The sequence below is a fragment of the Scyliorhinus canicula genome, chromosome 5 (assembly GCF_902713615.1).
Source record: "Scyliorhinus canicula chromosome 5, sScyCan1.1, whole genome shotgun sequence".
NCBI lineage: Eukaryota > Metazoa > Chordata > Chondrichthyes > Carcharhiniformes > Scyliorhinidae > Scyliorhinus > Scyliorhinus canicula.
The window spans coordinates 215832153-215848741 of record NC_052150.1 but is presented as its reverse complement, the minus strand read 5'-3'; the positions used below and the strand labels follow the sequence as shown (position 1 = coordinate 215848741).

The following is a 16589-nucleotide window of genomic DNA, read 5'->3' as shown; positions in this document are numbered from 1 at the left end:
CGTGATGACCCGGAAGTGCGGGCGTACACGCTGGAACACGCTGGTGTTCAAACTCCCGGATGCTTCTTTTGACAGCTTGAAGCCCTGCGCTGCGCTGATGCTGCTGAATGAAAAATCCAGCCACAGCGCTAACTTGGGCCACTCACCCGGATTTTAGGTGAGTTTTTATTTACACTCTAACTGTTTGGTTGAGCAGAGGCCGGAGACATCGGAGACATTTTTTTGGTGGGTAAATGTTTTATATTATCAGTGTTTAGTGTTTATAAATATTTTTAAAATGCTAATAAAATCAAGGGAAGATATATATGTTTTTTAAACTTTGGTTTGTCATGAAGCTGTTAATTCCATTAAAGGAACTATAATGGGTAGAATGCGGTGATCACTCGGGAACGAGTATGATTGTCCATGAAGATACTCCGTGTTACTGACCACGGGTTCTGTGGGTCCTCGTGCGGCTGACGAGCCCAATCCCAGAGCCGCACCTTCAATCACTCACTTGGCCGGAATTTCCAAAAGGTGGAATCACTCCTTGGATACTAATTCACGGGTATTCCTTTCTCAGGCTCCTTTTCCCAGCAGCCGGCCAATGGTGCTTCCCATTGTGGGCACCCCCAAGCCGTGGGGAAATCCGTAGGCGTGAGTGCGCTGCCAGCGAAACTGAGGTTTCCGCCGATGGCCAATCCAGCCCTTAGTCTCAGCAACAGAGAATCTGGCGAGGTATGTTTTCAAGAAGCAATTAGGTCTCGCACTTAGGGTGAAGGGTTTCAAAGGATATGGAGGGAAAGCGGGATCAGGGGATTGAATTGGATGATCAGCCATGATCATAATGAATGGCGGAGCAGGTTCGAGGGGCTGAATGGCCTCCTCCTGCTCCTTTCTATGTTTCCATGCCTGTGCCTATCAATACACCCGGCTGGGCCCAGGAAAGGTGAGCACGGTCATTCTATTTTTCCCATACCGAAACATTAAATCAAGAGGAAACGTTAAAGATTTATTTTTACTCAGAGGACAAGGAGCAGGGCTGAGAGGAAACTAATTAAAGTTCACGAGACCACTGATAAGAGTTCAACCAGCCAAAATATTCACTGGACCAAAATATTTAGCACCTGGAATCCTTCAGGCAGACTTCACCCAGGGAGTGGTTAGCAAGCTGGAACTTGCTGCCACACACAGTGGTTGAATGGGATATTTGATGGGAAGTTACACGAGGGCAGGTCACAGCAGTGCACGGTGCGATCAAACAAAATCTGGCACCTGAGCCACGACAGGGGATGTGAGGACGGTGGGGAGGTGGTGCGTGGGAGGGGTGTCAAACGCTTGGTCAAAGAGGTGCATGTTCAGATCCATCCAGGAGGAGAGATGGAAACAGTTCTAGATTTTGCCTGCAGAGGGCGCTGCCGCCTAACAGTTGTGAGGTGAACATGGCGTGCTCAATCTCTGGGCGAGGCAGGGCGTCTGTTCCTCGCAATATTTACACCAGTGCTCAGATGAAGTCAAAACAAAGCCTCAGGTAAACACGCTGAGCATTTCACCCACCTGCCATTGCTCAACAATGGAATGGAAATGGAATGGAAATCGCTTATTGTCACGAGTAGGCTTCAATGAAGTTACTGTGAAAAGCCCCTAGTCGCCACATTCCGGCGCCTGTCCGGGGAGGCCGGTACGGGAATCGAACCGTGCTGCTGGCCTGCTTGGTCTGCTTTAAAAGCCAGCGATTTAGCCCAGTGAGCTAAACCAGCCCCAATGATTATAACCGCAGCGTGATTGCAGGTTCCCCTCCCCCTCACCACACTCCCAATTGTGTGTCAGACTCATGGCCATAATTCCAAAGTACTTCATTGGCTGTAGAGTGACCTGAGAGATCCGCTGGTCACTCAAAGCTCCACATAGAGCAGGTCTTTCTTTTGAAGTGAATTTTGGATTATGTGAGGATCACTGATGTAAGATTCGAGGGGAGTAAGTAGGCGGGGTTGGTCGAGTGGGCCGTGATGTAACAGCTGTAGGGTAGGAGTAGTGGGGGGTGGGGGAGTAGAGTATGATTGGGAACAGGGAAGGGTAGGGGGCAGGAGAGGTGCCCGGGGAGGTGGGTTCCACACTGGTGGAGACTCCCTCTCATCTGCACATAAAGGACCCCTCACACTGTTACAGGCTCCCCCATACTGTTACAGGCTGCCCCACTGTGTACAGGCTCCCCCACACTGTTACAGGCTCCCCCACACTGTTACAAGCTCCCCCCACTGTGTACAGGCTCCCCCACGCTGTTACAGGCTGCCCCACACTGTTACAGGCTGCCCCACACTGGTACAGGCTCCCCCACACTAGTACAGGCTCCCCCACACTGGTACAGGCTCCCCCACACTGTTACAGGCTGCCCCACACTGTTACAGGCTGCCCCACTGTGTACAGGCTCCCCAACACTGTTACAGGCTCCCCCACACTGTTACAAGCTCCCCCCACTGTGTACAGGCTCCCCCACGCTGTTACAGGCTGCCCCACACTGGTACAGGCTCCCCCACACTGGTACAGGCTCCCCCACACTGTTACAGGCTCCCCCACACTGTTACAAGCTCCCCCCACTGAGTACAGGCTCCCCCAGACTGTTACAGGCTGCCCCACACTGGTACAGGCTCCCCCACACTGTTACAGGCTCCCCCACACTGGTACAGGCTCCCCCACACTGGTACAGGCTCCCCCACACTGGTACAGGCTCCCTCGCACTGGTACAGGCTCCCCCACACTGGTACAGGCTCCCTCGCACTGGTACAGGCTCCCCCGCACTGTTACAGGCTCCCCCACACTGGTACAGGCTGCCCCACACTGGTACAGGCTGCCCCACACTGGGTACAGGCTCCCCCACACTGGTACAGGCTGCCCCACACTAGTACAGGCTCCCCCACACTGTTACAGGCTGCCCCACACTGTTACAGGCTGCCCCACACTGGTACAGGCTGCCCCACACTGGTACAGGCTCCCCCACAATGGTACAGGCTGCCCCACACTAGTACAGGCTCCCCCACACTGGTACAGGCTCCCCCACAATGGTACAGGCTGCCCCACACTAGTACAGGCTGCCCCACACTGGTACAGGCTCCCCCACAATGGTACAGGCTCCCCCACACTGGTACAGGCTCCCTCGCACTGGTACAGGCTCCCCCACACTGTTACAGGCTCCCCCACACTGGTACAGGCTCCCCCACACTGTTACAGGCTCCCCCACACTGGTACAGGCTGCCCCACACTGGTACAGGCTCCCCCGCACTGGTACAGGCTCCCCCACACTGTTACAGGCTCCCCCACACTGTTACAGGCTCCCCCACACTGGTACAGGCTCCCCCACACTGGTACAGGCTCCCCCACACTGTTACAGGCTCCCCCACACTGTTACAGGCTCCCCCACACTGTTACAGGCTCCCCCACACTGTGTACAGGCTCTCCCCCCCCCCCCCCCCCACTGTGTACAGACTCCCCCACACTGGTACAGGCTCCCCCACACTGGTACAGGCTCCCCCACACTGGTACAGGCTGCCCCACACTGTGTACAGGCTCCCCCACACTGTTACAGGCTCCCCCACACTGGTACAGGCTCCCCCGCACTGGTACAGACTCCCTCGCACTGGTACAGGCTCCCCCGCACTGGTACAGGCTGCCCCACACTGTGTACAGGCTCCCTCGCACTGGTACAGGCTCCCCCACACTGTGTACAGGCTCTCCCCCCCCTCCCCCTCCCCCACTGTGTACAGACTCCCCCACACTGGTACAGGCTCCCTCGCACTGGTACAGGCTACCCCACACCGGTACAGGCTGCCCCACACTGTGTACAGGCTGCCCCACACTGGTACAGGCTGCCCCACACTGGTACAGGCTCCCCCACACTGGTACAGAGAGAGGGCAATAAGAGACCCCGAGAGAGAGAGGGCAACAAGAGACCCCCCAGAGAGAGAGGGCAACAAGAGACCCCGAGAGAGAGGGCAACAAGAGAACCCACAGAGAGAGGGCAACAAGAGAACCCAGAGAGAGAGGGCAACAAGAGACCCCCCAGAGAGAGAGGGCAACAAGAGACCCCGAGAGAGAGGGCAACAAGAGACCCCGAGAGAGAGGGCAACAAGAGAACCCACAGAGAGAGGGCAACAAGAGAACCCAGAGAGAGAGGGCAACAAGAGACCCCGAGAGAGAGGGCAACAAGAGACCCCAAGAGAGAGGGCAACAAGAGACCCCCCAGAGAGAGGGCAACAAGAGACCCCCAGAGAGAGGGCAACAACAGACCCCCAGAGAGAGGGCAACAAGAGACCCCAGAGAGAGGGGGCAACAAGAGACCCCCGAGAGAGGGGGCAACAAGAGACCCCGAGAGAGGGGGCAACAAGAGACCCCCCAGAGAGAGAGGGCAACAAGAGACCCCGAGAGAGAGGGCAACAAGAGACCCCGAGAGAGAGGGCAACAAGAGACCCAGAGAGAGAGGGCAACAAGAGACCCCAGAGAGATGGGGCAACAAGAGACCCCCCAGAGAGAGGGCAACAAGAGAACCCAGAGAGAGGGCAACAAGAGACCCAGAGAGAGAGGGCAACAAGAGACCCCAGAGAGAGAGGGCAACAAGAGAACCCAGAGAGAGGGCAACAAGAGAACCCAGAGAGAGAGAGGGCAACAAGAGAACCCAGAGAGAGAGGGCAACAAGAGACCCCGAGAGAGAGGGCAACAAGAGAACCCAGAGAGAGGGGGCAACAAGAGAACCCAGAGAGAGGGGGCAACAAGAGAACCCAGAGAGAGGGCAACAAGAGACCCCGAGAGAGAGGGCAACAAGAGACCCCGAGAGAGAGGGCAACAAGAGACCCCGAGAGAGAGGGCAACAAGAGAACCCAGAGAGAGGGGGCAACAAGAGAACCCAGAGAGAGGACAACAAGAGACCCCCCAGAGAGAGAGGGCAACAAGAGACCCCGAGAGAGGGGGCATCAAGGGACCCCGAGAGAGAGGGCAACACGAGACCCCAGAGAGAGAGGGCATCAAGAGACCCCGAGAGAGAGGGAACAAGAGAACTCAGAGAGAGGGGGCAACAAGAGAACCCAGAGAGAGGACAACAAGAGACCCCCCAGAGAGAGAGGGCAACAAGAGACCCCGAGAGAGGGGGCATCAAGGGACCCCGAGAGAGAGGGCAACAAGAGACCCCCAGAGAGAGGGCAACAGAGACCCCGAGAGAGGGGGCAACAAGAGAATAAACTGTTGAAAGTGCAGCTGATTATGCTTTGAGATTGAATGCAAAATCATTCAGCAACATAAAGGAATTTTGAAAAATCATTCATGGAACGTGGGCGTCGCGGTCTGTGCCAGCATTTATTGCCCATCCCTAATTGCCCTTGAGGGGCAGTTAAGAGTCAACCACATTGCTGTGGGTTTGGAGTCACATGTAGGCCAGACCAGGTAAGGACGGCAGATTTCCTTCCCTAAAGGATATTAGTGAACCAGATGGGTTTTTGCGATGATTGACAATAGTTCCATTGCGAGAGTTTAAAAAAATCTACCGGCTGGATTCTCCGTTTTGGAGACTAAGTCCCCACACCAGGAAAACTGGCGTAAAATAGCCCCCGGTTCCCCGTTTTGCTGGGGTTAGCAGGGAGGCAGCATATAGCTTGCAGCTCCAGCTGCCAATGCTGTCCCCAGCAGCTCCAGCTGCCAATGCTGTCCCCAGCAGCTCCAGCTGCCAATGCTGTCCCCAGCAGCTCCAGCTGCCAATGCAGTCCCCAGCAGCTCCAGCTGCCAATGCTGTCCCCAGCAGCTCCAGCTGCCAATGCTGTCCCCAGCAGCTCCAGCTGCCAATGCTGTCCCCAGCAGCTCCAGCTGCCAATGCTGTCCCCAGCAGCTCCAGCTGCCAATGCAGTCCCCAGCAGCTCCAGCTGCCAATGCTGTCCCCAGCAGCTCCAGCTGCCAATGCTGTCCCCAGCAGCTCCAGCTGCCAATGCTGTCCCCAGCAGCTCCAGCTGCCAATGCTGTCCCCAGCAGCTCCAGCTGCCAATGCTGTCCCCAGAAGCTCCAGCTGCCAATGCTGTCCCCAGCAGCTCCAGCTGCCAATGCAGTCCCCAGCAGCTCCAGCTGCCAATGCTGTCCCCAGCAGCTCCAGCTGCCAATGCTGTCCCCAGCAGCTCCAGCTGCCAATGCTGTCCCCAGCAGCTCCAGCTGCCAATGCTGTCCCCAGCAGCTCCAGCTGCCAATGCTGTCCCCAGCAGCTCCAGCTGCCAATGCTGTCCCCAGCAGCTCCAGCTGCCAATGCTGTCCCCAGCAGCTCCAGCTGCCAATGCTGTCCCCAGCAGCTCCAGCAGCCAATGCTGTCCCCAGCAGCTCCAGCTGCCAATGCTGTCCCCAGCAGCTCCAGCTGCCAATGCTGTCCCCAGCAGCTCCAGCTGCCAATGCTGTCCCCAGCAGCTCCAGCTGCCAATGCTGTCCCCAGCAGCTCCAGCTGCCAATGCTGTCCCCAGCAGCTCCAGCTGCCAATGCTGTCCCCAGCAGCTCCAGCTGCCAATGCTGACCCCAGCAGCTCCAGCTGCCAATGCTGTCCCCAGCAGCTCCAGCTGCCAATGCTGTCCCCGGCAGCTCCAGCTGCCAATGCTGTCCCCAGCAGCTCCAGCTGCCAATGCTGTCCCCAGCAGCTCCAGCTGCCAATGCTGTCCCCAGCAGCTCCAGCTGCCAATGCTGTCCCCAGCAGCTCCAGCTGCCAATGCTGTCCCCAGCAGCTCCAGCTGCCAATGCTGTCCCCAGCAGGTTCAGAGGCCTGCAGTGGCCGCATCCTGCTCCTTGGCGTACTCAGCCCGCGGGCCTGGACCGCCAAATTAGTGCCCCCCCTTCGGCCGCTCGTGCCCCAGACCGCCCACGCACTGTGGCCCCAGCCCCGAATGAAGCCACCCCCCGCCAGCGGATCTGCCCTCCCCCGACTGTGGCAGCTGCCAGGCTGAGTTCACGAACGGCGTGAGCGCACATAACCCAGGCTGTCGGGAACTCGGCCGGTCGGGACGGAGCATCGCAAGGCGGGCCTCAGGCCTGAGGACATGAATAATCCTACTCCTGCAGATCGTCGCTTTTCAGGGGGCGGAGAATACAAAAACCAACACCACTCCCAATTTTGGTTCCGAAACAGATACTCTGCCCTGCCGCAGAACGCGACTTCGGTGTCGGAGAGCAGAGAATCCAGCCCCAGGTTTTTATGGAATTCGAATTTCACTATCTGGGATTTGAACCGAGGACCCCAGAGTACTCTGGGTCTCTGGATTACTAGTCCAGTGACAATAACACTACGCCACCACCACTGAATGAAGCTTGTCTCAAACAGCGGACTGGAAGCACAATAAAAGAAACTCAAGGACATTCTACCGAATTCATGGAAGCTGAAAATGCAGCACGTGAGCTTCACAAAGAAAAGGAAATGCTGTCGAAAGGTCGTCACTTGATGCAAGAATTCCTGAGGTCAAGGTTTATTCGTCTGGACGATCACGGAGAGAAGTGACTTTCCCGTCACTATGAACAAACGGAAGAAGCAGTTGGCAGAGAAGATTCAGCAACTGGTCAATATTCCCGGAGGAAGCCGAAGAAACGGCAGAATGAAAGAGAGAGCGGATGGAAAAGCGGTGGAGCTTTCCCAGCTGTGAGCAGATAACCAAACCATGATTAGCACGATTCCAGAACTGAAAGAAGTTAACACGTCACCGGAGCCAGACCGAACAACAGAGAACTCAAACTGAAGGACAAGGACAAAGCTCTGCTGCAGACAGCGAAAGAGAAACAGAAAGAAGCAGAAAGAACTGAGGAAGGGACAGCACTGAAGCCTCGGATGTGCTGAAAAACCTTGGGCCGAATGAAAAGACTCATAAAGTTTGCAAAAGGATTTGAAAATGAAACAACAAACATCCGTTTGGTGGCCGATTATGAAGCAAGTGGAACTGAAAGTTCCATTTGCAAAACGTAAATGTCCAAGAGGAACATGGCGGACAATATGGTAAAATAGATTTCCAGTCCTCTCTCGGATTAATGGATTGAAACGTTCCCCTCGGGAGTAATGGGACGAACAAGCAGACCAGTTGCTAACGATGAGGAACACAACTGGAAGATGCCCTGAAAACCTATCTCGTGGGCATAGCCCAAGTACCAGAACCACGGAGAACCAATACCACTCCTCCACACATTACAGACCGAGATATGGAAAAACCGCCAAGGCGTATGACTGGATATATAAAATCAGAGATCTGAGCTAGATGAGCAGGGATAGTAAGTAAAGATTGTGTTACAAGTAATTCTACTCCGTTGGAAAGGACAGTTTTCTTTGGCAGAGAAAGGGGGATGTTGAAATTAATGAAAATGGCTTATTGTCACGAGTAGGCTTCAATTAAGTTACTATGAAAAGCCCCTAGGCGCCACATTCCAGCGCCTGTTCGGGGAATTGAACCGTGCTGCTGGCCTGTCTTGGCCTGCTTTAAAAGCCAGCGATTTAGCCCGGTGTGCTAAACCAGCCCCTTTGTGACACTATGTGCATGCCATTGCAATGTAAAGGTGCTCGGCAGGGCAAGCTTTAATGTGAGACTGGAGGTTGACACGGCAAACTGTATGATGTATAGAGTCACATGGTAATAGACTCTTGGAGAACAGTATTCCCTCCTAAAATGTCATAGTCCAGGGGGAGACTCTGTAATCAGCCAGCCTGCATGGTAAAAGCACCATACCAGACAGTAACCCGGGATCTATAAACAGTTACAGTCGAACGATAAATGGTTCATGTTAAAATGAGTTGCAACATCCTCACCATCAATGTGACCTCACCACAAACCATATCATGGACTCCATAATGCATGTTTGGACACCACTCCCCACACACCTCCCTCACCCCACACCCCTTTTCATACCCCTTCTCTCCCTCCCAGCGGCCATGACGCCTGTTTCCTGATTTTTAAAACCACAAGTGAAACTCGCCGTCGGTAATTCTGCCTGGTGGAGGTGGAGCATCGTGGAGCCCCCGGAGAATACCGGCTGGGGCCCGTTAATGATATGCCAACGGCATTTACTGTACGTGTGGAGTATAACGCATTGCTCCCACTGTCGAGGCACCGGAGCATGGCATTCCGCTGGGCACCCGGCGCCGCCAATGATTTTCATCTCGCACGATTCTCCGTCCATTCGCGATTCCAGTGTCGGCCGACGGAGAATCCCACGCTTTGACTCTATAGATGTTGCTATCGTGCTGAGAAAAGAAATATTTTGTCAGCCAGGGGTTGAGATCGAGGGTACGAGTTACCTATCAGCTGTTTCTTTGTATGTGACCCAGGAGTGAGGGAAGATGATGCCCGAGCTATGCCCGTACTGGGGAGCAACATTCTGGTTTTCGAGCTGTTGAGGGAAATGTTTGAGTACTGGGAGCAGAAGTTAACATTTCTCGTAAGTGGAAACATTGAAGGTTTGCCTAACTTCTCGAAGGTCACTGAGACATCGGAGAGAGAGGGGAGTGGGAGAGATCCAAGTAAAATAAGGCTGGTTGTGGGAGCGCGAGGTGGTGGGACAGCCTGAATTTGATCTTTCTCAGGGCAAGGAAGAAGCTCTGTGGGTGTTCCTGCTCCGCTTGGAGTGCAGACAGATCACCACCACCTTCTCCAGGGCAATAAATTCTTGTCTAACCAGTGCAGCCCACACCCCATAAACGAGGAACAAAATAACAATCAAGATAGTGGGATGGGGCTGGGGAGAGTGTGAAAATCGTAAAGAAAACAAAGGTTCCATTACTCCTGACAGCAGCTAAGAGTTTTGCGGTGAAGGACACTTTTCACGTGTCATAAAAAGCTCGTTTATGAGATGTTTATGACGAGAGAAAGAGTTCACGAGGTGTTTCAGATGAGCAGAAGTGCTTCACTGGGTCAACCAGCGCTAAAAAAGAGCACGTTGTACAGAAAGTGCAGTTGGAAAATCAGGCTGCTCCTTACAGCAACTCTCTTCCAGCTACCGGTTAAAACCTAATTTAACCCCACCCCTTAATGATACCTCGGCAAGAAAACTGTGTCAAAGAAAATCTTGATGTGGGAATGCCGGCGTTGGACTGGGGTGGGCACAGTGAGAAGTCTTACAACACCAGGTTAAAGTCCAACAGGTTTGTTTCAATCACTAGCTTTCGGAGCACTGCTCCTTCCTCAGGTGAATGAAGAGGTACATTCCAGAAACACATATATCGACAAAGAGAATGATGCAAGATGATACTTTGAATGCGAGTCTTTGCAGGCAATTGAAGTCTTTACAGACGGTGCAACTGCAGAGAGGGATAATCACAGATTAAAGAGGTGTGAATTGTCTCAAGCCAGGACAGTTGGTACGATATCGCAAGCCCAGGCCAGATGGTGGGGGGGGGGGGGGGGGGGGGGGGGGGGGTGGTCAAGTAATGCGACATGAATCCAAGGCAGTACTCATGCGTGGAGAACTTGGGCAGCACGGTAGCACAAGTGGATAGCACTGTGGCTTCACAGCACCAGGGTCCCAGGTTCGATCCCCCCGTCTGTGCGGAGTCTGCACGTTCTCCCCGTGTGTGCGTGGGTTTCCTCCGGCTGCTCCGGTTTCCTCCCACAGTCCAAAGACGTGCAGGTTAGGTGGATTGGCCATGATAAATTGCCCCTTAGTGTCCAAAAAGGTTAGGAGGGGTTATTGGATTACGGGGATAGGGTGCAAGTGAGGGCTTAAGTGGGTCGGTGCAGGATGGTTGGGCCGAATGGCCTCCTCCTGCACTGTATGTTCTATGTTCTATCAGTTTCTGCTCGGCGATTCTGCGTTGTCGTGCGTCCTGAAGGCCACCTTGGAGAACGCTTACCCGAAGATCAGAGGCTGAATGCCCTTGACTTCTGAAGTGTTTCCTGACTGGAAGGGAACATTCCTGTCTGGTGATTGTGAAAATCTTGCAGCAGGATAAGTAACACTGCCTTGTGCAATATTATTGGTGTTTGGTGTAATGATGCAAGTCTCCAGCAGAGGGATCTATGTCCTCAGTAATTCACACTGCTCCATACAGACATTGGAGAGAGGGGCGTGAGAGAGATCCACTCTGTACGGTGGGTTTTTAAAACTGGAATAATAACCCAGATACCAGGACCAATAATCTTAAATTCACCTCAAGCATGAGCTGCATCGGTAGTCATTTGCACAGGAGACCAAAGCTCGGGTCAGAGAGGAGTACGGTGGAGGGAAACATAGTCAACTGCTGGAATTTTCCATCTCCCCCCCCCACCCCCCACACACGGTGGGTTTTCCATGGCAGAAGTGGTTTGCCATTGGCCAGCAGCAGGATCTTCCAGTCCTGCCATGGTCATGGGCTGTTTAGCTCACTGGGCTAAATCGCTGGCTTTGAAAGCAGACCAAGGCAGGCCAGCAGCACGGTTCGATTCCCGTAACAGCCTCCCCGGACAGGCGCCGGAATGTGGTGACTAGGGGCTTTTCACAGTAACTTCATTGAAGCCTACTCGTGACAATAAGCGATTTTCACTTTCACTCAATGGCTCGCCTATCCTGCCATCAGGGAATCCAACAGCGATGGGGCGGGGTGGCTGACGGGGTTGGGGTTGGGGGTGGGGGGAAGGGGGGGGTTGACTTTGGAGGGTCTGGACGATCCTGCCAGTGGAAGGGCCGGAAAATCACCCGACGTTTCAGATGTGTGACCTTTCATCAGATGGATATCTGGGGCGGGATTCTCCGACCCCCCGCCGGGTCGGAGAATCGCCGGTGGCCGGGATCAATCCCGCCCCCGCCATCTCCCGAAGTCTCCAGCACCAGAGATTTGGCGGGGGCGGGAATCGCACTGCGCCTATCAGCGGGCCCCCCCCCGGCGATTCTCCGGCCCGCGATGGGCCGAAGTCCCGCTGCTGTCATGCCGGTCCTGCCGGCGGGAATCAAACCACCTACCTTACCGGCGGGCCAGGCGGGGCGGGCGGGCTCCGGGGTCCTGGGGGGGGGGGGGGGGGCAATCTGGCCCCGGGGGGTGCCCCCACGGTGGCCTGGCCCGCGATCGGGGCCCACCGATCGGCGGGCGGGCCTGTGCCGTGGGGGCACTCTTTTCCTTCCACCTTCGCCATAGTCTTCACCATGGCGGGGGCGGAAGTGACCCCCTCCCCTGCGCATGCGCTGGGATGACGTCAGCAGCTGCTATCGCCCCGGCTGGCGTGGCGCCAAAGGCCGTTCCCGCCGGCCGGCGGGGTGCCAACCACTCCGGCGCGGGCCTAGCCCCTCAACGTTAGGGCTTGGCCCCCCAAAGGTGCGGAGACTTCACGCCACTCCATCCCGCTGGGACCCCCTGCCCCACCGGGTAGGGGAGAATCCCGCCCCTTGTTTACTGTGCCCTGTTGGAGATTCCAAGCTTGTTAATGCGGCCTAATTGTTGGGAATGGTTCGCAGGGAATTTTGTCGGATGTAGACAGGAGTTAGCCAGTGCAGCCACGATGGGCCAAATGGCCTCCTTCAGCGGGAAGAATTTATCTTCCGGACCTTCGCATTTTTAACCACAACAGGGAAACTCAGTGATATTGAGATTGTTCGAACAACCTGACAGCAGTGAGCTTAGCAAAGAGCTGAAGGAGGGGCGGCCATTTGCACTAATGCGCTCTTGTACCTCTGGAGGATTTACCTGCTAGAGCAACGCAATGAAGTTTCAGATTGACTGATGAAGCCACAGCTGTGCTCTGCACCCAGAGGAGAGAGAGAGAGACACACAGTTCAGCGCCAGGGGACCCAGGCAGAATGATTTAATCGCGGCCCACACTGTGTCGCCATAGCAACCTCAGGCGGTTAGCAGCGGCACCCCTGGGCCTCAGAGGCGGTTGGCAGTGGGGGCCATGTGTCCAATAGACCTTCAAAGGCAAGAGCGAGGTTTTATTTGGCCTGGCTCCCCTCAACATAAAAAGCTGCCTCCGCACTAATAGAATTACAGGGATGTTTGGCAGCTGAAGGTGAGGATTTGGTGGAAAGCTGGTTTGTGACCTCGTCCATCGACGTGTCCAGTGTTTCAGAGCTCCAGTTGCTGAGATTGTTCAAAGGTGCAGAGGGTTTCTTGACAGCCGAGGGGAAGGAATGCCCCTCATTGCGAAATCCTCTGTTACTTTCCTCCACTGCCGAACGGGAATGTAAACAGAGTTGTTATGCTCGTTTTTTAATTCCATGGGTGTTGTTCTCTCCCCGGGGGCCCTTTAATGAAAGAAGTACACAATTCTGTTTACACAGAGCTGAAGTAAAATACTGTGGCTGCTGAAAACAAAAAGCACACAATTACATCGAACTACCATGAACTGACAGCGCAGAGATGGGGCATTTCATCCAGTGCGTTCATGTTCGCCTTTATGATCTCTCCAACCTTCCTTCACCTTCCCCAACAACATATCCCTCTCTTCCTTTCTCCCTCATCACCGTTTCGAGCATGTTCCGCATCTTCGCCAATCTCTGTGTAAAACATTTTCTCCCAACCTCCTTGTCTAATTTGTTAGTGACAATCTGATATTCACGATGCCAAGTTTGGGATTCACCCTCCAGCTGAAAGGCCTTCTCCGCGTCCATCCTATCGGACCCCTCGTTAATGATCCGGGCCCCCTTTATCCTGGGGAAATGGAGGCCCGGCTGGTGGGTTTCAGCGAGTGAGGGAAAATGCGGGGAATATTCAGCGGATCAGGTAGTTTGTTTGGACAGAGAAGTAGAGTTAACGTCTCGCCACTGAATTCTCAATTCAGCTGGAAGGTTAATGATTGCCCAGCGGCGATCTCTGTTCCCGCCAGTGGCAGGAATGGTGGTGGGTAGAGATTTGGCAGGAGGCCAAAAAATCTCGCCGGCGGGAAATCCGTTTGGAATCTTGGCCTCCCAACTTGCATGGCGACTCTCCCTCCAGCAGGTATTTAGCATGTTCACTTACATAACAGAAAGTGACCGTCACCTGATCTATTTCTCCCTGGACGGTGTCGACACTTTTGCCTTCCTTTCACACCACCTCTGAGAGACACACACGCACTGTGCCATGGACCAGAAACTCAACTGGACTCGCCATATAAATACTGTGGCTACAAGAGAAGGTCAGAGGCTAGGAATCCTGCGGTGAGTAACTCATCTCCTTACTCCCCAAAGCCTGTCGACAACCGAGTAGTCCTCCACCACCTGGAGGTTCCCCTCCAAGTCACTCACCACCCTGACTTGGAAATATATCGCCGTTCCTTCACTGTTGTTGGGGCAAAATCCTGGAACTCCCTCCCTAACAGCGCAGTGGGTGCGCCTACATCTCGGGGGCTGCAGCGGTTCAAGAAGACAACTCACCACGAACGTCTGAAGCGCAACTGGGGATGGACAATAATGTTGGCCTAGCCAGTTCACTCATGTCTGCGAAAGGCGGCGGTGGTAGTCGAGGAGTGAGAAGGTGAATTACTGTCCAGGAGCCTTTCATTCACGGTCCCGGACATTGGAGCCGATGAGATGATGGTGGGTGGGTAACTTATAAACTGCTTTGGGGATGCTTCATGATGGTAAAGGTGCCATATAAACAGAAGTTGTAATTGTTCTTTTCTGGTTTTATTTCAGCTCTCCAACATCAGCAGTATTGTTTTTATCCAGGCACAAACGTAGGAGATGATGATTGTCACATCCACCAGGAATCATTCAGATATGTGGCCTCTCGTCAACCCTCATTAATGCTGAAAACTGACTCTCACTTTTAAAGGACTATTTGAGTTGTAAGCTTGCTGATCATCGAGATGTCTTTGTCAATCAGTCATAGATGTTTTTGTGAAAATGGGAGATGCCAGCTGCCTGCTGGGACAGTGACATCACTGGACTCGATTATCATCGGAGCCAGATTGTCCGATTGTGAGGCTATGTCAGGAGGATCCGTGGGAAGAATCAGCGCCGCCTCCGCATCGATCCTCTGACCGGTGAGGGGCCAGCAGCCATACTGCGCAAAACGCCCGGCCCCCACAACATAAACAAGCGGAGAATTGCTGGCTACATGGCCGCACAACTGCACAGCGGCGACTTGCAATGGCTGCGGCGTACAACATGGCGCTGGTCGCCAGACCCCTCCTCACAGTAACTACAGACCCCTCCTCACTCCCCTCACTCTAACTCCAGACCCCTCCTCACTCCCCTCACTCTAACTCCAAACCCCTCCTCACAGTAACTGCAGACCCCTCCTCACTCCCCTCACTCTAACTCCAGACCCATCCTCACAGTAACTACAGACCCCTCCTCACTCCCCTCACTCTAACTCCAGACCCCTCCTCACTCCCCTCACTCTAACTACAGACCCCTCCTCACTCCCCTCACTCTAACTCCAGACCCCTCCTCACTCCCCTCACTCTAACTCCAGACCCCTCCTCACTCCCCTCACTCTAACTACAGACCCCTCCTCACTCCCCTCACTCTAACTCCAGACCCCTCCTCACTCCCCTCACTCTAACTCCAGACCCCTCCTCACTCCCCTCACTCTAACTACAGACCCCTCCTCCCATCCCTCACAGTAACTCCAGACCCATCCTCACAGTACTACAGACCCCTCCTCACTCCCCTCACTCTAACTCCAGACCCCTCCTCACTCCCCTCACTCTAACTACAGACCCCTCCTCCCATCCCTCACAGTAACTCCAGACCCCTCCTCACAGTAACTCCAGACCCCTCCTCACTCCCCTCACCCTAACTACAGACCCCTCCTCACTCCCCTCACTCTAACTACAGACCCCTCCTCACTCCCCTCACTCTAACTCCAGACCCCTCCTCCCATCCCTCACTCTAACTCCAGATCCCTCCTCACTCCCCTCACTCTAACTACAGACCCCTCCTCACTCCCCTCACACTAACTCCAGACCCCTCCTCCCATCCCTCACTCTAACTCCAGATCCCTCCTCACTCCCCTCACTCTAACTCCAGACCCCTCCTCACTCCCCTCGCAGTAACTCCAGACCCCTCCTCACAGTAACTACAGACCCCTCCTCACTCCCCTCACTCTAACTCCAACCCTAACTCCAGACCCCTCCTCACTCCCTCACTCTAACTCCAGACCCCTCCTCACTCCCCTCACTCTAACTCCAGACCCCTCCTCACTCCCCTCACCTACACCCCCCCTCACTCCCTCACTCTAACTACAGACCCCTCCTCCCATCCCTCACAGTAACTCCAGACCCCTCCTCACAGTAACTAAAGACCCCATCTCACTCCCCTCACTCTAACTACAGACCCCTCCTCACTCCCCTCACTCTAACTCCAGACCCCTCCTCACAGTAACTCCAGACCCCTCCTCACTCCCCTACCTCTAACTACAGACCCCTCCTCACAGTAACTACAGACCCCTCCTCACTCCCCTCACTCTAACTCCAGATCCCTCCTCACTCCCCTCACTCTAACTCCAGACCCCTCCTCACTCCCCTCACTCTAACTCCAGACCCCTCCTCACAGTAACTCCAGAGCCCTCCTCACTCCCCTCACTCTAACTCCAGACCCCTCCTCACAGTAACTCCAGACCCCTCCTCGCTCCCCTCACTCTAACTCCAGACCCCTCCTCACAGTAACTCCAGACCCCTCCTCACTCCCCTCGCAGTAACTCCAGACCCCTCCTCACAGTAACTCCAGACCCC

General features: G+C 54.7%; 1 protein-coding gene across 1 annotated transcript in view; it reads right to left on the bottom strand.

Annotated features, from left to right (window-relative positions):
- The window catches only part of LOC119965703 (nuclease EXOG, mitochondrial-like), a 38381-nt gene extending 24842 nt beyond the window's left edge, over positions 1-13539 (bottom strand). Inside the window, exons 1-2 of the mRNA XM_038796464.1 lie at positions 13350-13539; positions 12918-13097 (exon numbers count right to left, since the gene is read on the bottom strand). Coding sequence (XP_038652392.1) covers positions 12918-13097; positions 13350-13539 — 370 coding nt within the window. The remainder of the gene's footprint in view (positions 1-12917; positions 13098-13349) is intronic.
- Positions 13540-16589: the final 3050 nt, after the last annotated feature.